General features: G+C 47.1%; 1 protein-coding gene across 1 annotated transcript in view; it reads right to left on the bottom strand.

The window, feature by feature from the left end:
- The window catches only part of SRBD1 (S1 RNA binding domain 1), a 1,352,005-nt gene that overhangs the window by 1,213,512 nt on the left and 116,243 nt on the right, over positions 1-22,250 (bottom strand). Inside the window, exon 3 of the mRNA XM_069608446.1 lies at positions 12,538-12,709. Coding sequence (XP_069464547.1) covers positions 12,538-12,709 — 172 coding nt within the window. The remainder of the gene's footprint in view (positions 1-12,537; positions 12,710-22,250) is intronic.

Genomic DNA, 22,250 nt, shown 5'->3' with positions numbered 1-22,250 from the left:
CGTCGAAGGGCATGACCAGAACCTTGGTTTGTACGTCCTGGGGGAAATCCGTGGCCTTGAGCCATCCTCGTCGTCTCAAGCAAACGTCGTTGCCCAACTGACGGAAACCAGTGTCGGCGATGTCCGTCGCCACCGTGATGGTGTGGTCCAAAGCAATCTCCGCCTCCTGTAGGATTTCAAGGGCCTCAGCCCTTTTGGCGTCCGGAAGGATGTCTAACAGAGGGGCAATTTTGAACCACAACTCCCTGTCGTAGCGGGCTACGATAGCCAGGGCGTTGGCCACCTTGATAGTCGTCGCTGCGGATGAGCTGATCTGTCGTCCCATCGTGTCCAACTTCCTGCCCTCGCCGTCCGGCGGGGAAGTTGATGTCGAGGCCGATGACCCCCCCAGCTTTCTTCTTTGCCGCCGCCGAGACGACCAAATCCGGGATAGGTTGTGCCCGAAGGCACAAGGGGGCAGCGTCGGGGACCCAGTACTTCTTCTCGTACCGGTCCCTCTTTGCCGGCGCCATGGCAGGGTTCTTGAGGAGGGCGAGCCCCTCATCCCAGATGTCATCAAGAAGCGGTACGGCGAGGACCGTCTTCCTTTTAGCCTCACGCCGTTGGTAAAGGTACCCTTCTTTCTTCTTTTCTTCTGGGCAGAGCTGAAAAAGCTTGGATGCCCTGGAAATCATGGCATGAAAGGTACCAATCTCGTCGGGCGGGGACGCCCGAGCAGGGGGCGACGGGGGACACGTCCCGTCGTCGCCCCCGTCGTCATCTGTTCCTGTCGAAGCCGTGTCCGTGCCTGTATCATCCCCGTGGGTAGTAGACCGGGGGGAAGGCAGAGCAGGCCGCAGAGGTGGCGCAGGATGCGTCCTCCTCCTCTTATGCGGTGGACTCTCCGAAGGTCCTGGCTCCGGTTCCCCCGTCGGGTCTGGCTCAGGTACCTCTGTCAGGGGAAGGAGCAACCTTGTCTTTATCTCCGAGCATAAGGACTGAATCGCAGACAAAATGGCCGCCGAGGTGTCCTGCGGCGCCGGAAACGACGGGCGCGAGGGCTCTTGAGGAGCCTTGTCGGCGACACCGTCGCTCTCGTCGTCGCCCTCGTCGGGATCCCTCCCGATGGCCTGGGCCTCTTCCACGACTTCGATGAGCTCTTCTTCAGAGGTCGTGTCCGTATCCACGATGGCCACCAGCCGCTCCCCCACCTTTTCCAACAAGGACTTTGTGGGGGTCTTGTCAATGTGCCTGAAAGACGGCTCCCTCCACGGTGGCAGAGAGACTCTGGGTCCTGAGGGTGCCTCCACTGGTGTAGCCTCCACAGGCTGAGCCAACGCCGAGGCGACATCCTCAATCGAGGTCTTAGCAGGGTGAATTAAGGCCATCGCCACCTTCTGGACGCCTGGGGCCTTCACCTTGGGGAGAGGGTCCGAGCCTCGCTCCCCCTCTGCCGGAATCTTCGAGATCGACCGGGGCCTCTCCAGAAGCTTTGCCAGCTTCTCGGACTTCCTCTTACCCGAGCCAGAGCGTTGGCTCGTGGTTGATGGCGCCGGGGAGGATGCGCCCTGCCTGGCAGCCAAGGAGCCTGACCGTTCGGCGCTCCCGGTGCCCGTGGACTCGCGGTGCTTAGCCTTTTGTTGGGCCCCCGTCGCCAGGGCACCCTCACAGGACTTAGAAGACTGCTCGGACTTCTTTTTCTTCTTCTCGCCTGATGGGCTCTTCCCTTCCAGCCAGTTGGCGAGACGCAGGTGGCGATCCTTCATGGTCCGCTCCGACATGTTCCCACAAAACGCACAGTCCTTCTCCTTGTGCGTCTTGTCCTCATGGAGACAGTAGAGGCATAACGAATGCTCGTCCTCCTTGAAAACATTCTGAAGCTGGCATCCAGGGCAGGTCCTGAACAGCTTCCCGGGCGTCGAGCTTCCTTTCTCATGGGCCATGTCCGGGGTAGGCATCGGAACTTCTGGAATCCTCCAAAAGCGTAACTCGACGAAATTTTCACCTTTGAGGGGCGTAGAAAACTCCGAAACGGATCCCCGTTGATCGGATGTAGAAACGGTGGAGCTTGAGGCTCTATTTAACCGAAAAATTAGAAAAATCTCCTGAAAAAGCGCGAAAACACAGCAAAAGCTCGAGAGCTACAGCACGAGGGCTCCCAACACTTGAACGTGCAGTAAAAATCTGAGGATGGCTGCCGGAGGCAGGGCTTAGGGAGAGGGCAGTCATTGGCTGGGAGCAGTATGACCCAGAGACCAGTGATTGGTTACTACTAAAAAAGACAGATCAGAAATGAAACTGATACTGATTTTTTTCTATACCGAGGATTCCAGGCCTGACGACGGGGAATATTCATGAGCATGTGAATCCATGCCAGACCCCATGCTGGAGAAAGGTGGATCCTAGCAGAACCCAGTATCAACTCTCCCTGGATACTGGCAGCCCACAATAACGCATCCCTATCTCGATAATTATGAACTCTTATGTGCTGTGGTGGAGTGCCAGGCCTGGGCTTCACAGCTAGAAATCGGTGGGCCTGTTCAATTGCGATCTGCAGTGAAAGCTTGGGGCCTCTAGCAGAGAGCGGAGGTTGTGCTCCATGTATGCTTCCATATGCCCATCAATATTGTCTTCTGACACTCCGATTATGCACAGGCTATTGCGTCTAGACCTGGATTCCAAATCTTCGTTCTTCTTACTAACGGCCTGGACCTGCCTGGACAGCGAGGTAACCTCAGACCCGAGTGCTGTGATGTTGTCTTAGGTTGAGCTCACTCTAGCTTCCATCTCAGTGGCTCAAGTGTCAGTCTTTTCCATCCGGGCCTTGATAGAGCTAATCGTCCTGCTCATATCAGCCAGTTTTGTATGCAGAGTTGTGAACCCTTCGCGCATATACTACATCATCTTCCGAAGTTCTGTCGGTTCACCCTACGTTGAGGGAAGGGCTTCGGTCTCTACGTGCGGCTTGGTAGGCTTTCACGCTGCCTTGGCGAACATGCTGATTGAGCTCGGTTTCCTGCCTGTTCCCTTAGTCATGGTAGTGTAGAGTTGCGCATGTAGTTGTGGCAGAGCACGGCAACCAGGAGCCGGAAGCAATACAAAGGATGAATGAGGCGGCCGGGTCAACAAACAGTTCGCACAGCACGGCTAGCAACTAAAATAGATAGCCCAAACCAAGAAGCGCAGGTGGATATAGGCATAGAGAGCGATCTGCTCGATATAGTTCCACATCGCCGTGGTCTTGCGGGCCTCAGTGGTCAGAAGAAGTGACAATAGGCACTGGCTACAGCAGCCAGCCGCTAGGATCAGCACAGCGCAGCTGCGGGTGCCAGAGGGCTGTGGGGTAACAAACAGCAGGGGTGGGAACGTGGATCAGTTTCCCCACAGCTGGGGGCCAGAGGTCAATGGTGTCCACAACACTTACCGCAATCTCAGCGTGGGAGCAACCTTGTGCCCTCTTCACAAGACATGGATCTTCGCTGGTGCAATCCCTCCTTGAGGCCAAGGACCACAGAAGCCTACTGCGGAATGGGGGGAGGTCAGAGGGATTGACAGCATGCACTGGGTGCAGCAGCGGGCCGCAGGGGCCAGTACAGTGCAGCCGTGGGAGCCAAAAGGCTGTGAGGTTGCCACCAGCGGGAGTGTGGGGGTGAATCAGGCTCCACACAGCTGGGGGCCAGAGGTCAATGGGGGCCCAGGACACACATCGTGATCTCAGCCTGGGTACAGCCTTGTCTCCTCCCTACAATATATAGATTGTCACTGGTCTAGTTCCTCCACGAGGCCTGGGACCCTGGAAGCCTCCTGCAGAAGGAGCCAGTCTCTGAACAGATAGAGGGGCCAGGTGACCCGCAGAGCACAGGTCACGAACCCCAGCGGCTCCGGAGATCCAAGCTCAAGCAGTTCATCAGGGCAGGGACACGGCCCAAGAAAGGGGACCAGCCCTCAACTTCACAGTCCGGCACACCGCCGGGTCCAGGGACCAGCTCAAGCTGCGGGGCGGGGAAGGGGCTTGATATATGTAGCCTGGGTGAGCCACACTCTCAGGATCCAGTCCGGTGCAGCCGGGCCGAGGGATGTGAAGGCAGGCATCCCATGCAGCACAAGCCGCATCGCCGGGCGCACAGGCACCAGCATCTAGTGCCGGCAGCCCCCGGCAACGCGGCTATTTGACCTCGCCCAGCTCAGGCAGCGTGAGGAAGCTGTGTGCTGGTGTGTCCAGGGTACCGAAGCAGGGCCCACAGCGTCGCGCTCCGCTGACACCCAGCCGGTCTGCTCACAGCACTGCCTTAATCGAGCGCTCCACTCTTCATCTCAGTCCAACTAGATTGGGATATAATTCCGGACGTATGGGCCGGGGGCCAACACGGCTCGGGAAGCATGAGCGGGTGCAGGCAGACATTGAGGGCTAGTCGCCCGTGCTGTGATGATTGCAGACCCAGGCGCAGCAGTTGATGCTGGTCCGCAGTGTCTGCTGAAAAGCGTGGGCAAGGGCACAGGAGCAAGGGGTTCGGGCAGCCGCAGGGAATAACCCAGGAGCCTCAAATTGGAGCCTCTAATGTGTCGAGAATGTGATCAATCTGCAGCCAGGTCTGTAGTGCCCAAAAAAGGGTAGTTTGCGCCATGAGAGACCACCAGGCTGCCAGAACAAGAACTCACGTGGCCATCTTGGTTTCAGCGCAACAGCATCCACCCCCCCGCCCAACCCCCACATCTTCTTAACAGAACAGTGGCATCCTTTTTAATAATAAAAAAAGAAGGACGTAGGCTAAACGCCCAAATCCGCTGAAAGGGTTAATTACTCTTAGGACACCATTCTGATCTCCTTTTTCTTCATTTAAAATAGAGATAACTAGACTCGTTTGTTGAATATCCCTGATATTTATTCTCAGTAATAGCACCATTCCTAGGTACTCAATTGTAAGCAAAGGGCAGCATTAGGCCTAAGCATTTCGGACAACGTCCTTCATCTGGACCACATGCCCATGCTTGTAACACTTCGCGTTAACTAAACACAGTTCGATCTGGCACCGACGAGCAGTGCTGTGGCATGTTTGCTAAGAAGAACTGTGTTTAGTTTAGGCGAAGCGTAACAAGCATAGGCATGTGCATATTGCACCACCCTACAGCCACTTCTGTACGGTTTAGGGTTAATATATATTACTGGGAATTCAAAATCAAGTCTAGCATAACATGAACACAGAATAAAAAACTGTCTATATGTGAAAATACAAACGTTGTGCTAAAGTGGATCTGAGCCCGTCGGGGGGGATACAAGGTGAACAGTAAATCGCCTGAGAAAAGTGTGCATATGAGAATCCTGGAGAGAAAGGAACTTTATTATCTGTTTGTTGCATCAGGCCCTCTGGAAGAAGAGACTTTGGCACAGAAGGCCATTATGTTGAAGTTTTGAACTGCACCCTCAAGCTAGAGAAGTCAGAGACTGTGCTAAACTCAGGTGTCACGCCTTATACCATGATGAAAACGTGGGGAAAGGGAAGCCAACGGCTTGAATATCCTGACACATCATTTCTTGAACACTTTTCTTTTGCATAACATTGTTTCCCACACTATTTGAATTTAGAGGTAAGGATTGGCAATAGGTTTATTAGTATAGGCCCCTTTTATTTTGACAAGACACCACTAGGACTGCAGTATTATTATTTGATGGTATTATTGTTTGATGGTTGTAGCTTGCTCCCATCTTTAGATTTAGGATCAGATGGGCGTTTTTTCAAACCCATTTGAAGTTCAATAAACACCCTTGTACTGTGGTCACTTGTGTCTAGCTAACTGTTCATAAGATGCCATGCCTTTCTTACAGTAGCCAAACGCGGTAAACACGAGAAGAAATTGTAAAAATGTAACTGCTGCCACCAACCAACAATCCTTTGAGTGTATGTCTAGGATGAAACAAGTTAGTGAGGGATGGGAAGGTAATGCGCTAAACACCATTACAATTCAATTCAATTACATCACTCTGGAATGTCCCTGGTTTTTGCTGTTGTGGCTCGATTGACCGAGCGATATTTAAGCTTCTGCCATTGGGGCCTGCACGTTTATCTTCACTTTCTTGTCAATTGGATGACATTACTGGTCCTTTCTGATGTTCAATGTTTACGGGTTTCCAATTGGTTACGCCGGATTTACTTTGTGACAGCTACTGTGCGTGCCTTGAAGACGACCTGTGTGTCGAAACGCGTGTCGGCTGTTTATGACCTGATTAAACGCATTTTCATTTCTCTGTTGCATTACTGTAATGGTGTTTAGCGCATTACCTTCCCATCCCTCACTAACTTGTTTCATTAGTACCAACCAGGGTGGATTGTTTGGGGGGAATTGCATGTTTGTTGCTTGCACCTTGTATATCATCTAGCTTATTCCATTTGAATACAATCAGTGATCACTAGCGCACAGTTAACCAGTTTCAAATCCACCTCATAATCCTATATGTCTAGGATGATACAAAAGAATCTGCATTGCACTGCATTGGAAGGTGCATTGTGCAATATGAAAATGTTACCCAAAACAGAGAACAGAAAAAAAGAAAAAGGAAAAGTTTCGCAAAACAGACAGCCTGAAGCACTAGTCGGTTTTTCCACAATAAATTAGCAAAAGTCCAGTGAAGTGAAGTTGAAGGCTTCAATTCCCTGTAAAATGTTAGGACAAGCAAAAGGTTTGGGGGTCTGTAGAATATGGAGGAACAGTTGCTCAAAGAGAAAACGTTCCTACACTTTAGAAAATAAATCACATGATATACTGAAAATAAACTTTAATCTTGTTACACATATCGATCTCTATCAGCCCAAAAAGTACTTAACACATTATATACAGTATTACAAAAAAATACATAGTACCCTATAAAAACAGTAAATATCTAAAATGACACATCACCCCACATCAAGGGCGGACAAGGGAACCACACCACCTTGCAAAAGACAACCTACCCCTGTTATATATGGTATGCCCCAGACCAGGGGTGAAGTCAGGGCCAAACAGTGGAAAGCTATCGGAAGAAAAGGGAAGTAAACATGTGAAGCAGCAGCACAAATAGCCTAAAAATCCCTTAGGCCAACACTGGCACATTTCATTAATTTTGACTTTCTAGAGCAGGGGTGTGAAACCTCCGGCTCTCCAGATGTTTTGGACTACAAATCCTATGATCCCTCACCACAAACTATGTGGTGTAGGGCTGTTGGTCGTTGTAGTCCAAAGCATCTGGTGAGCCAAAGGTTACAGACCCCTGTTCTAGAGGATAGTACTAAATATAATACTAATGACATATGGTAATTCAACATAGTGAATGAGTTTAGAAAACATCTCAAAGCCATAGCTAAAGGCCTCCAAGAACTAAAGAGAAGTTTAAAAAATCATTACTCTGGCAATACACTTCAGGGAAAAATATCTACATAGTCCGCAAAATTAGCTACAGCATAACGCAATGAGAACAGGAGGAGTGCAGAGCAGGATTAAAAATAATACATTAAAACTCAAAAGATCATTCTAGTTCTTGGTCCAGAGATCACTGAACCCCTTGGTGGTGTAGGTAAAATGTCGGAGCAGGTATGTAACGCCACTTTAAGTGAGTTCCAGTACAGTTCCTTATGAATCAATGAGATAAAATCAATGGGCCAGTCGCTATAATGGAGGTGAACCTGTTCCAGTGGCGGCTGTTGGATTTTTTTAAGTGGAGGGGAATAAATGTTTCCCACAAATAGGCTGACCGAGCATAGCGAGGGGGTCCAAATCAATCAGTGGGGGCCGTGGGTCTTCTCCTCCCCGAGAATATTTTTAAAAAACAGGTTAAAATTGTGCATTTTTAAGCACAGTGTCTGTTAAAAACTGGTTGGAAAGCCACACATATTTAGTTTGGTTATGTATGGTAACCAGCTCTACAGATAAAGGGCCTATCAGCCACTTTCACTCTGTAAAAATTGACAAATACCCCCCCCCCCCAAAAAAAAGAGAGAGTAAAAATACGCCCAAGAAAAAATATGAAAAAGACATGTAGAATCTTGCGCCACTGCTTTCACTCTCACAGCTCCATGGATATTTTTGTACCAATAGTGCACGTAGTACCACAGAAAGAATATACAATTTTTACTGCCAGATTGGAAGAAGTAAATATGTATCTTTTAATGCGCATGAATAACTAGGTGCAAAGAAATAATATTACAAAAACACTTCCGTTTTTCAGTTAAAACATTTTTACTTGCTTATAAAATACTCTCGTTGGGAAGGGCACTTACATTCTTACTCCCTAAAAAATCATTTTACTCCCAACTTAAAAAAAAATAGAAAGTAAAATACTCCCACTTCCATATCTTATCTGGAGCACTGAGGGTGACACATAAAAAAAACTGCTGCTGCAAGTCACCAACCATGCACAGGAGCATTTTCCAACACATTTTCATTATGCCTTTGCTCACAATCTATGCCAGTATAAAAAACATTTTCATGATGGCCATGCCAATGCATGTCCATCCTGGCTGCATTACTATATGCCAGTATTCCCCTGTAAGAACTTTGTCATGTTTGCTTTGCACATAATGACAATAATTGTACTGTAAGAAAAGGTTGGCTCTCCAGCATTTGCCAGTATCCCCATGTAAGAACCTACTCCTGTTGGCTTTGACTGTAAAAATTCCATGCTACAGTAAATAAACAAAGTCCAGACTAGCTGCACCAAAATAGACCAGCATAGCCATGTAATAATACTTATGTTTGCTTTACCCTTGGATTTCCAGTATAAAATGCCATGCCATATTAAGACTACATGGCCAGACTGAGGTCACCAATTTAGGCCAGACTAGCCATGCAATACCACTTATGTTTGCATTACATTTGATTCCTAGTAAATATGCCATGCCAGAGTTTAAAAACATAATGCACTGGCTGCCCCCTACACCCACCAACCCCCACAGAGGCGCACCCCCTCGTAAACAAGGACCACCGCATCCATTCATTTCTATCATTCACAAGCACACACTTACACATACAAACCCTTGGATGCATACATACATACATACATACATAATGAATAGAGATCTACCCGATCTGCATCCCTGCTCCAGACGCTCCCTTCCACAAAGGTTCTTAGCCTCCCATGCAACATGAAGAGGAACCATGAAGCGAGCCTGCTTCCTGGTTCCTGGTTCCTGAAGGCATGCGTGATGGAGCCGGAGCGCCTCTGTCATGCCGCCCAGAAGGACCTACATTTTGCAGAGAGGCTTCAGAGCGACCACTGCGCACATTTAGGCCTGCAGTTATCCAGCCTGCATCCCCAATGGGCCATGCAAGGCAGAGGAAGCAAAACGCTGCTGTACTTACATGGCTCCTTGGGCATGCGTGCTGGGAAACAAATCTGTATCTGAGCACTATGGCAATAAATCTAAAGAAAATGCATTTCTCAGAAAACATTAAAAGAATAACGGCAATGTATTAATGATTTTGCAGTGACATATTTCAATTAATTGCGAAAGAAAACAAAATTTTAGAAAAATGTGCAACAAATGTAGAAGAAATAGTTTACAATGAATCCACTAGACAAAATCCAATGCTGACATAACAAGCAATATGACATGGAGGAAGAGAGACTGAGACACCATGGCAGTTTACTAATAACATAGGCCAGCTACACCTATTCTGGGGAGTTACAATCACAAATGGTCTACGTAGTGTGAGGAGCCAGGAATGAGACACAGAGGACTCATGGATTTAAGTCATAAACATTTATTCAAATCAAGAAGGGGTTGGAAATGCCTCACTACCCCTAACCTAGGAGGTATTTCCCTACCCCAACCAAAACTAAGGGGTCTGTCCTTTGCCAAGATGTCCAAAACAAACTATGTCCTGTGGTCCGTGATCCTATTCTGGCCCTCACACTCAAAACTAACTCTAAGGTGCAAAGGATATTAAGGATATTGCATCTGAGTCTCAAAAGGTTTCAAATGTTCGAATCCAACATAAAGATATAATTCAAACCAAAAAGTTGAAAATGGATAATGTTCACAGTTCCAGGGAATTAATCCTTTCTCCAGATTCCCTTCTATCAATATGCAAAACGTTCAAACAAAGAATAACCTGTGTCATATCCCCTTTCCTTGATGCATATGGAAGATTACCAAGCATAGAGTATTATCAGGAGGATGGGCCCAGCTAACTTAGCCAAACAAGAGTTTTAGAATTGCCTCACCAAACTGGGATTCTGCTCTGGAGCTTGTGCACAAGCCGTAGTGCAAGCAGAATCCAGATGGCCAAGCCCAAGTGGCTTCCTTTGCAATTACCTCCCACGGGACATACTGCTGAAAGGCAACGGAAGCTGCTTTAGCCCACCTTGCATTAGCATGAAGCCCCTATGTTGGCAGAATTGTATGAACTTTCCAAAATACTAAACACAACACAATTTAGCAACTGAAGCATTGGAGCTCTGACCAACTTTAATTGAAATCCCAAGATGTAGCAAACAGCCTATCTAGGGAAATTCCGATATGACTTCAGGGAGGAAGAAAGGATGTGTTCATAGCACCACCTTGTCCTTATGAAAGACAGTAAATGGTTCACAATCACAAAGAATCATTCAATTTGCTGACTCTTCAACCTTGAGTAATCTGGAATAAAAAAGGATTCCCACGGATTCCCACTTCTTCTTCTTCGTCTTCTCCCCCCCCCCCCAGTATGCTAGTTTTTCTTTTCAAGTCATTCGGAATCTTCAAGGCCTAAGAATGATTACTGTATTCCCTTGTTACCTTCCCGCTTTGAAGCACTTCACCTGTGTATAAGAGCTATATAAATGAAAAATAAATATACATACAGCTCTTGCTCAACCATTTAATCTAGTTTCCTTCAGAGCTCCTCATTCACCTGCTTCTGCTCTAATCTCCTTTGCTCTATGGAATGCACGGTCGATCTGTAACAAAATCCATTCTATTTTTCTTTTTCTTCAGCTGCAATTCATGCACCTAACTGAAACCTGGCTTTCTCCCTCCGACTCGTCCTTCCCTGCTACAATCTTTTCACCTAGTCCTAGCTTCTCTCACTTTCCTTATGGTGGTGCACGAGGCGGTGGAGTTGCTATCCTATAATCACTCATCTTGGCTCCTTTCTCTTTCTTCACCACCTCTCCCCCTGTTTCCCACATTTGAATATCACTATTTTATCTTTTCGCATCCTATGTCTCTGGCTGGTCTTACCATTAATCATCCACCTGGCCCACTTACGTATTTTTGTGATGACTTGGACTCACTACTATCTTTTTTTCTTCCTTCTGACTTTCCATTGATCGTCCTTGGAGACTTCAATCTTCATCTTTCAAACATGCATGGTTCAACCCGTTGTCTCTCTATTATATTCACACTATCTCTCACAAATCCCAAACACACCCTCACATCGATTTGGCTGTTCCCTCAACCCCATCTTCTTCTCTACTACTCATTTCTCCTCCTCACTCCAAGCTATGCCACTATACCTCTCTGATCATCTCCTTCTCTCATCCTCTTCACCTGCCTATCACCTCTGTTCCCCCACTTCCACAAGACCCCCTTTCGGCAAAAACTCTGCAAGCTCACTGGATAAAAGCTTCTCCTAAGATCGCATCAGGAGAACTCTAGTTCCTGCTGGGGGTCAATATATACGGCTCCCTGGACAGCAGATTACTTTACTGGCTGGGGAGTTGGAAGCAAGCCAATTCACAACAGCTGGGCCAGAGACAAAAGTGACCTGATGCAGGGATACAATGCAGCTGTTGAGTAGCCAAACATTCAGATCCAGTAGCCAGGTGGTGCGAAGGCTAGCCCAGTGGTGTACTGTCGGTAGGCCTTGGGTTCCTCATAAGTCTAACAGTCTTGGATGAAATGTTCCTTTGGTACAAGTTGTCTTTTTTAATATTAGTCTACTGGCACTATATGCTACCAGTCCTCGCCCATCTGGTGCTTTGACCTCTAAGTGTCAAAACGTACAGGGTAAACAGCAAGGTGACTTTGAGATGCAGATGGTCTTGGAGGCTTGTAAGACAGCTGTTCCTACTGAGTCCAGATGAGAGAGGGTGCTGTTCACTGTTGCCTCTGGTCTTGAAGGCTAGATTCTGCCGATCCCTACAGTGTCTCAATGTCAAGGCGTGATCTTTGTCAGATTACTGCAGCAAAGCTTCAACAGTCCTCTTCAGTTTCACGTTGCTTCTCTGTGCTTTTGGGCTCCTAACAATTGACAAAGGTTTAGGTGCAGGTTCCCTTATTTTATAGGAATAATCGAATGGGATTGTAAACTGAGTTACCAAAAACAATGGTGCATCCTTTCAAACATTCGGTAGACAACCAATTATTGTGGACTACCACATTCAATCTTTCCCAGGTAAACACAAAGGAAGTGCGATTCAGCCTTGAACCCAAACATCCGATGCACAGACCTTCTACATCTGGTCTTGCTGAACTTGGACAGAGCAGCCAAGAACAAATATGGATACATCAGTATCTGGTTACAAAATAAAGTTTAGCTCTGGAACTACATATACAAGAGTACCACCTCGAGTCTATGTGCCATGCAGCAGGCACTGTTCATTACCTTTCGTCCTCTTGGAGCAGTAGGTTTCTTTTTTGCTGGGCTTTTGTTTGTTGGTGCCCTTGGTTTTCGAACCTTGGGCACAGGAGCAGATGCTTTCTTTTTTATTGCAACTTTCTTTTTTTCTGGCTCCCATTCATCATCATCATTCTCAGTGGCGTCGGAATCGGATGACCTGTAAGCATTTAGAAACAATTTATTATGGTGCAGGAAAATTTTTCTAAAATAGGAACAGCCTCTTTGTGTTAGGAAAGCTCTCTATTGCTTACTACTTAATGCACAAAGAGCACCCTCACATTTGTACTAAATATCACTCAAACAGCTTTGAAACACTAGATACTCTAGCAGTAATTTTGCTAGGATTACTGAGCAGAGATTTCACCTTTGAAACGAGAATGTTAAAAGTTGGACTTAGGCCATCAAAAAGGGGAAGGATGCTCTCAAATAGAAGGTAGATCATGTTGTTGCTCTGTTGCTAAACATCAAAAGGTATTACCCAATTCCTCCTCCACTCCTTTAAGGACACATGACTATTAAAGCGTAATATAACTATATAGAGAGCGGATTCAAACCCTTTGGTGGATGTTGGTAGCTAAAGTATTATCTCTAGTTCTTTAAGGGGACTACTCTCACCACCCAAATTGCAGTGCCTCTAAATTGGGGTACTGCAACACACAGTGTCCATGTTGCAAATATTGATTGGCCAAAGTCAGATTTCAAGACAACTTTTAATACTTCAGGATTCCAAATTGAGGGGATCTGGGGACTTGTAGCCTAGCAGAGTCTTGTTAGCTTGACATCAACAGCTAGCAGTAGCTTGAACTCAGACCAACTAATGACAAACACACACACATATATGGGAATAGAACACTGTGTTTTGGGGACAAACTATCAAGAAACATTAGGACACAACTACATGACATTTAAAGAAAAGGGGTGATAATAATAGCCAAAATGCTATTTTTGCATCGTATATGGAAGTTAGATTTGAGGAACACTGGGTGTTAGATCCAGGTTACTGGTTAACAGTCAATTCCCAGGAGCTGCCTTTAGCTCCTACTTATCCAAACTTAATGTAATTCCCTGATACTGCCTCAATTGAATTAAATTGAATGGATTGTTTATTTATATAGCGCCTACACACAAAGTGTTTCAAAGCGCTTCAAGTAGGGAGGGCGCATGGGAGAATACAGTTACATTCTCACAGTACTTGAAAACAATTAAGAATGAGAAAAATAACTAACATAATCAGCCTGAGGACATTTCAGATAGAGCAAGTGCAATCAACAGTAAGGGAGAGGAGGGGGAGGGAAAAGGAGACAAACTAGCAGTAACATTACTATGCCCAACGGCAATTGATGCAGTGCATGAGTATACAGAGGGGGTGTGGGGGTAGAGTTGACGGGGACGGAGTGGTACAAACAAGCAGCTAAACAGAAGGTCAGATGGCAATTCAGAATAGTGCAAGGAGGGGAGAGAAGGAGTGAAAAAGAGGGGGACGGACAAGCTGCTGTCAAATTCAAGAGACCATGGTAGGAGTAAGTGCTAAAGGAAAGGGAAAATAAGTGAGAAGGGGCACAGGGATGGGAATAGAGGCAATGGGGTGGAATAAGGGCATAAAGACATTCACAGAGGGACATGGGGGAGGGAAGGGGCGAAGACAGAAAAGGGGGCAAGGGATTAGATCACAGAGAAGGACAGCGCAGGACAGGGGGGGGAGGGCAGGGGCTGCAAGACAGGGGACTACGATTACTATGCCTGATGGCAATTGGGGTAGTACCAGACTTTAGGGGCACACAGACAGCCTCAGGGGCGGGGGGGCCGGCACAAGACACAAAAGGGGGAGAGTGGGGGGGGCACACAGACACCATAGAGGGCAAGGGGGAGAGTGGGGGGCACACAAACAATCGGGGAAGGGGGACTCAAACACACTCACAGGAGCAAGGGGGACAAACACTTGCGGTGGAGCAGGGGGGACACAAACACATTACGGGAGGGTGAGGGGGGACACAAACACACTCACGGGGGGCATTAAATGAATCATCACAAAATAAAATCAAAAATATACATAAATCAAACATGCATCTCAAGGTCTGGAGCAAAAGTAGAATTCTGAAGAATAGGCAAGAAGGTAGAAACGTACAAGGTCCATTTTCCCACCATGACACATCATCCATTATATTGTGTTATTTTGCGCGGAGTCCCATAGAGTCCCAGTCTGCCCAGGATCTCTTGTTGTGAGGAGCTGCAGCGACGGTGGTTTTGTGTTTTTTTCTGTGTCAGACTGGCCCTTTAACAACTTTGACTTCACCTTAAATAGGTGTTTGCCGGCGCGGAGTCCCGTAGAGCCCCAGTCTGCCCAGTCTGCCTCAGGTCGGAGAAGAAGCAAGAGGAAACCTTCGTACATGGCTGTGCCATGCTCTGGTCCGTAGATGTGGCAAAAGACGCTGTTTGAGAGAAGGCGCAACCGAGTGCTGCCCATATCGGGAGCCGGTTACGAGGACAACTTATCCTTTGATGTAAGCTCAGAACTATCAACATTAGATCAATCCTCGATCCATCTAACACAAACGTGGAAGGTGCCATCTCTGAAGTCATTAGCAAGTCTCAGTGTTCGTGAGTATGCTGTAAAGGAGTCACAACACAAGGACTCGAAGATTGATCAAACCTCTAATGAGCTAGTGATTAAGGAGAGCGGTGGGATTCAAAATAACGTGGTCATTTTTGAAACATCTAATATATGCATTGCAGAAAGTAAAGTCATGGGAAAAGAGGTGGGAAAAACGGGTTAAAGGAACCATGTTCAATAAATGGTCCGATTGCACTTGTTGTTGTTAACACCTTGATGTTTGATTCCCCACTCGATATTACGGATATTGAAATGCTGGAACTACAAGTCCCAAGCGGCCTCACAGCAAGCCATGACTTGTGTTTTGAGCCCGCCCGAACAGCGATGGCTAATAAATCAGCGGCGTTGGAGCTACATCTACCGAGCCCTGTGCCAGTAAGGGCACATATAAATGGGATGGTGACAGTTAACAATCGAACATTCAAGCCGAGGATGCCTGTAAAAGGAGGCTGAGATGTGCCTGTAGAGATAACCTAGAACCCAGATTAGAGCTAGGGTTTGGGTTAGGGCTAAGGCTATGGAATTTGTGGTGAGTTGGTGTTTGGGTTGGAGTTAGGGTCACTATTCATTTTCTATTTATTTGTTGTTTTGTATTGAGTCATGAGCAAATAAAATGCTTTATCGCTCTGAAGGGTTAGTGTTAGGTAAGGGATCAGGGTAGAATAAGGATAACAACTGGCGCTAAGGTAAATGTTAGGGTGATGGTTAGGGTTACTGACTTGTACCTCTGTGTATTTAAAAATATTTCTTTGCTAACCTTATTACTGGTGACATGTTCCCACTTTACATTGCTTGCAACTAATGACTACTTATCTCACAAAACATCAAAATACATATTACTTCTGCTTGCAAATTGACTGGATACATGCAGCCTTCAAGCGACTTCTAAAAAAAGGTTGATTACTCTCCATATTCTTAAAGGAAGACTATCCTTTAACGATGCCCTGCAGTAATAATGCTCTCTTCTGGGGGACGGGTGGTATAGGTTTTTTTTTTTTTTTATTTAGGCACAGAAGAACTGGCCCCTAGAAATTGAAGTTTTTATATTTCCTCCCCAGAGTGGATGGGATTTATTCCTGGAACCTCAATATGGGATTTTGTATTGCTTAAAGTTGTTGTTGAATTTGAAAAGTTGAACATTTTCAACCTGAAATGGGTAGTACTCAGAAGAGGGAAAGTCAGAGTCCGAAATATGTGGTTGTTGAAAGGCAAGCGTCTATACATTACTCTGTCCCATGGATTCTACTGTTGAATTCATTATGCTTCATGTCCAGAGACTAAAAGTATACATTAATTGGGGATAAGGCAACAGGACCTTGATATGATTTTCCCCTTCCACCAAGAAACTCACCTTTTGCCCAAGGATGAGTTTTGCCTGTACCATAGATCCTTCACAATACAGTTTTATTCCTCCTCTGGACAAACGTCAGAGGGCTTGCCATCCTTATAGCGAAGGATACCCCTTCAAATGTACTGGACTAATGAAAGACATAGGGACCAGGAGGGGAGATGTGTAATGGTCAATGGTGAGGTATTCTGTTATACAGTCAAACTCTACTCAATATATGCCCCGAATGAAAGACTGCACTCCTTTCTTCAATAAACTCCTTGATAAACTGGCCCAAGGAAGTGGAACTTCTGGAACAATTTATGGCGGTATACGACTTACGGTTATGAACTTTACCAGGAATCCCGATCCAGATATGGACAAAACTCCCCCGTCCCCACTCATTGGACTATAGAAATTGCAATAGCCCTTTCGATCCGTCTAAGGGAACTGGGTCCCATGGAGGACTGGTAATTTTCACACCACAGGAAAAAATACTTCCCTCATTATTCAAATTTACATAAGATGTTTTCCAGAATTGATCTCCTCCTTCCTCTTCCACTAGGCTAATCCCTTTTACCTCAGATGAAAAAATCAAACCGAGTTCTCTTTGACTATGCACCAGTAATAGCAAGTTGTAACACAATCAGAGTAACTTCCCCCGAACCTCACTCCTGTCGGTACTTCGGAGTGAAAACATAGAAACAATTGTGCATTACATCCAGGAAAATAGCGACCTGGATAAGAGCATGAATATACTTTGGGATAGGTTCAAAGCGATCATAAGGTCATTCATAAACCGCTCTGCTAAATACTGTAAACGTAGAGAGGATTACATTGCAACCTGAGGCAGATCTTTTATAAAAAAAGAATGGCAGCACACAATTAAAAATTCCACAGCAAGAGCAATACAACTAGTCGACTCCTTGCACCTACTAATCAAACTCATCAAAAAACACAGCCTCACATGCTACAACTACGCCGACGATGCTCAAATAATCTTCAACATAGAAGACACCCGAGAAGAAAACACCACACTAGAGAACTGCTTTTGTGACATATTCAACTGGATGAACCTCAACCATCTCAAAATCAACCCAGGCAAAACAGAGATATTGATTGTTTCAAAAAAGGGAGGAGACATCAACTACATCCCCTGGTCAAGAGAGCTCGGCAGCACACAAGAACCATCATCAACTGTAAAAAACCTAGGGGTCCTCATGGATAACAACCTCACTCTGGAGCCACAAGTAAACTCTGTAATCAAGAAATGTTTCTTCCTCCTGAGAGCAACAAAAAGGATCCTACCGTTCCTGTCATTCACCAACAAAACACTTTCCATCATCGCTCTGATCATGTCCAGAGTGGACTATGCCAATAGCCTATACCTGGGCATACCCGAACGACTTCTAAAAAAAACTGCAACGCATACAAAATGCAGCAGCCAGACTCCTCCTCAAGCTACCCAGAAGAGAACACATCACACCCGCGCAAAAAATACTACACTGGCTACCACTGAAACAGCGAATAAAGTTCAAGGCCATGTGCATCACGCACAGAGCAATACACAAACAAGGCGCAGAATTCCTAAGCGACAAACTACGTCTACACCAACCGACAAGAACACTAAGATCAAGCACCAACATACGCCTGGAACCAAAACCCTACCACAGAAAAAAACTCAGAGGATCGTCTTTCTCTCACCAGGCACCCAAAACCTGGAATGACCTACCTAAGAATATACGGAATACAACAAACCACCTAGCATTCAGGAAACTCCTCAAATCATGGCTCTTCAAGGCATAACCACAAAGGAGACGCACTAGAATGCCCAGACATCAAAACAATGATGGAAATAACTCCAACCTTGACCACACTCAAATTGGACAAACACTCAAACCAAAGAACCAAAGCTGCAGAGACTGACCACATACCTAGACCCACACGAAAGCCCAATTGACTCCCCCACTGGTACGTACCGGACGAACATATCCAGACCGACAGACGCATCTAGATAGACTTTGGCCTGCGTCGCATCTGGATAGGATCGATTGAAGGATAACATGGCCGCACTTAGAAGAAACGTGAATGCTAACATGTGCCACACCTAGAGTTGTGAATAGCGGCCTGTGTGGTGCTCGGATGGAGTTGTGAATGTTAGCATGCCCACAACTGGACGGGTCTCTGGACACTGGCCTGCGCCGCGTCTGGGTGGGAGTGTGAGCGTTGGCATGACCACGCCTGGATGGAGTCCTGGGCGCTGGCCTGCGCCGCGTCTGGATGGGAATGTGGAGGCCGACAGGTGCCGCACTCGGACAGAGCTGTGAATGTTAGCATGATAAAGGTCAGGTAACCCACTAACCAATATAAGCTGAGGATTCTCAATTGTATTAGTCTGAGTTTAGTTTCTATTCCAATTTCCCTAGGAGACATTAAAGCATCAACCCAGTCTTCTGGTTCCAGTTGACCTACATCCCTTTCCCACTTAGCTTTGAGCCCATCAAGCTGTGTAGCCCCGAAGGAGTTGAGGGCCAGATAGAGGGTGGAAGTGACCTTAGAGGAAATGCATTGCGGGAGGATATTGGTCTCAATGGGAGAGCAGAGGGGTATGTTTGTCGTGTCAGGGAATTGGGTGCGGAAGGCGTGGGCTAGCTGCGCATATCGAAACCGGTCCATGGGTGCCAGGTCAAATTGCTCTTGTATGGTCTCAAAGTCCAGAAGGTGCTCCCCCTTGTATCACATGTGCTAGTGTGTGTATCCCCTTTGCGCACCGGTGGCCAAAAGAGCCCAGCCCATTTTCACTATTTCCGGGAGAAGCGCGTTGTGCCATATGGGTTGGGACAGCGTTGGCTTTCCTTTCCAGCCTATCAGTTTGTGTGCATCCCGCCATGCACGGCAGATATGGTGTGTCACTTTTGGCAGCGTCGGGAGCTGGTTGTGGGTGGCGTATAGAATCTGCAACGGGGTTAACAGGGCCATGGTCTCCAGTTCAATACGGATGTGTGGTAGTGTGGGGTCTGCGTGTATCCAGTCGTTTACAACCCCAATCTGTGTCGCAAGGTAATACGTGCGTATGCAGGGTAAACCGATGCCTCCCTCCCATACCGATCTCTGAAGCATATCAAGGGCGATTCTGGATTGTTTTCCTCCCCATAACAGCGTGCAAAGGTTTCTGTCAATAAATGCGAAGTTTTCTCGGGGGATGGTAAATGGGGCGTTTTGGAGAACGTACAAGAGTTTGGGGAGGGACATCATCTTGAATAATGCGGCTCTACCTATTAGCGATAGGGAGAGTGATTGCCAGTGGGCGGTATCTCTGTTAAACCGCTCTATTGCTGGTTGTAGGTTAGGTTGGAGGAACCCTTCAAGTGTCGGGTCGAGCCGTATGCCCAGATTTTTAAATTCCCTGATAGAGACGTGGTATGGGCAGGTCTCAGGGATCGCAGACTCGCCACCCTGGATCAGGAAGAAAATGGTTTTGGCTTCATTCACCTTAAGGCCCGCAAAGTTTTGATACTCCCTAAGGATGAGGGAGACAGTCTGGCATGAAGTGCTCGGGTTACCCGAGCATAGAGCGAGAGGCGGTCTTCTCCCCCCGCCCAGGCCAGACAAATCCGGTCCAGTTGGCGTTAGCTCTGAGCTCGATTGCGAGTGGTTCGATGGCCAGGAGGAAGAGAAGCAGAGACAGCGGGCACCCCTGCCTCGTACCTCGACCCAAATGAAATGATTTAGAGAACCTGGCGTTCACCCTTACCGATGCATAGAGAAGTTTGACCCATGATATAAATGTTTGTCCCAGGTTCATCCGAGCCATAATTGCCCAAAAAGCATCCCACCCCACAGAGTCAAATGCCTTTTCAAAGTCCACGGCCAGGAGGGCTAGTGGGGCCGGTATTTCTTTGGCCCTGCTCAACGCAAGTTGGATTCTGTGTAAATTCATGCGAGTAGATTTATTGGGCATGAATCCACATTGGTCTGGATGGACGAGAGTCTCAATCACCTGCAGTAGTCTGTTAGCAAGTGTTCTGGCAAGGACCTTGGCTTCTCCATTGATCAGTGAAATGGGACGATAGGAGGCACATTCCTCTGGGGGTTTCCCAGGTTTATGTATGACTACTATGTATGCCTTCCTGAGGTCCGGGGGGAGTGTCCCTAGTTCTTTGCTGCGTAGGAACATACAGTGCATATAGGCGGATAATGTACCACCGAGGCATTTCCATGTCTCTGTAGGAAAACCGTTGGGATCCGGAGTTTTCCCGGATGGGAGCTGTGCAAGCGCCTCTTGCACCTCAGCCTCTGTGACTTCAGCGTTCAGGAGATCTGTTTGGTGCTGTGAGAGTACCGGGATCTCAATCCGGTCAAGGTAGCGTGAGGGGTCGGATGGCAAGCTCTCGGTGCGTGTGGTATAAAGATTCTTATAGTAGGCGGCAAATGATTCAACGATGTCAGAGTCATCTGTCAGCAATGTTCCATCTGGAGATTTTATGGCACGCACATGTCCTCTGCTTTGTTCGTGTCTCTCCAACCAGGCCAGGGTCTTATTTGTTTTGTCGCCTCGTTCATAAATTTGGCTCCGGACTAGTTGATGGGCTGTTCGGGCATTGTCTAGGGCCAGGTTGCTGAGGGTATCTTGTGCCGTGATCAGGGCCTCTTTTGCCTCTTGGTTGCTGTGTTCTAGGATTCGCCGTTCACACTCCAGAACTCGTGCTTCTGCCCCTCTGATTTTTTGGACTTGTTGTTTCTGGTGGGCGGAAACCGCCCAGATAGCTTCTCCTCGGAGGACAGTCTTGTACGCCTCCCAGATCGAGATTGGGCCTTCCACTGAACCTTCGCTGATCTCGAAATATTCAGTTTTCTTTTTTTCCAGTTCCTCCGCAATTTCTGGGAGTCGTAGGTGATACGTGTTCAAGTGCCAGTTGCGATCCGGACATCGTCAGGCATTCTTCATGGTTAGAAGGAGCGGAGAGTGGTCCGAGATTCCCCTTGCAAGGAATTCAGCAGCTAGGAGTCTATGATTTGTGCTGCGGGGGATGAAGGCGTAGTCAATCCTGGAGAACGACTTATGCACGCCGGAAAAAAAGGAAAAGCCAGCCTCGCTACTATGAAGTGAGCGCTATGTGTCCGTCAACCCCAGGGCGTCGGCGAACATGGCGAGTGGTGTAGTGGCGGGGCGGTTTCCAGATCTCCTATGAGGTCTGTCGGCTGTGATGTCCATCACTTCGTTGAAGTCCCCACCTATCACCCACAAATCAGCCTCTTCTTCCAGAAGCAAGTTCCGTAGTTCGGAGAGCAGTTCCTTCGTGAGCGTAGGGGGGGGGGCATAGATTGCTGCAAGGCCCCATTTCTCGCCCCAGATGTCGGCAAGTATCATTACGTAGCAGCCCCAGGGGTCAGCTTTGACCTTCCTGACCTGTAGGGGGACTCGGTTGTGGAAAAGTATCATCGTGCCCCTGTCGCCTTTCGTCAATCCGGCATGGTAGGTATGTGAGTAGTTGGATCTTTTGAAAAAGTTGGTGCTCGTACCGATCAAATGTGTTTCATTTAGGAGAAATATATCTGCTTTTAACCTGAACGTTCCCAGCATTATCCAAAATCTTATGAATAAACAATCTTTCAGTCAGACTCTTCAACCTATCAGCCAATAAACGACCACTCTTATCCCCTTCCTCCCAAAACTTTTGCTTTATGAAATATAAACCTCTTTCAACCTGTTCCTCCAAAACTTCTTTCAACTTACTCTTGGCTTCATCAACTCCCAAC

Source organism: Ambystoma mexicanum, chromosome 4q, assembly GCF_040938575.1.
Source record: "Ambystoma mexicanum isolate Mex_15411 chromosome 4q, UKY_AmexF1_1, whole genome shotgun sequence".
In the NCBI taxonomy this organism is placed as follows: Eukaryota; Metazoa; Chordata; class Amphibia; order Caudata; family Ambystomatidae; genus Ambystoma; species Ambystoma mexicanum.
The sequence above is the reverse complement of the archived record's forward strand: the minus strand, read 5'-3'. Positions and strand labels throughout refer to the sequence as shown.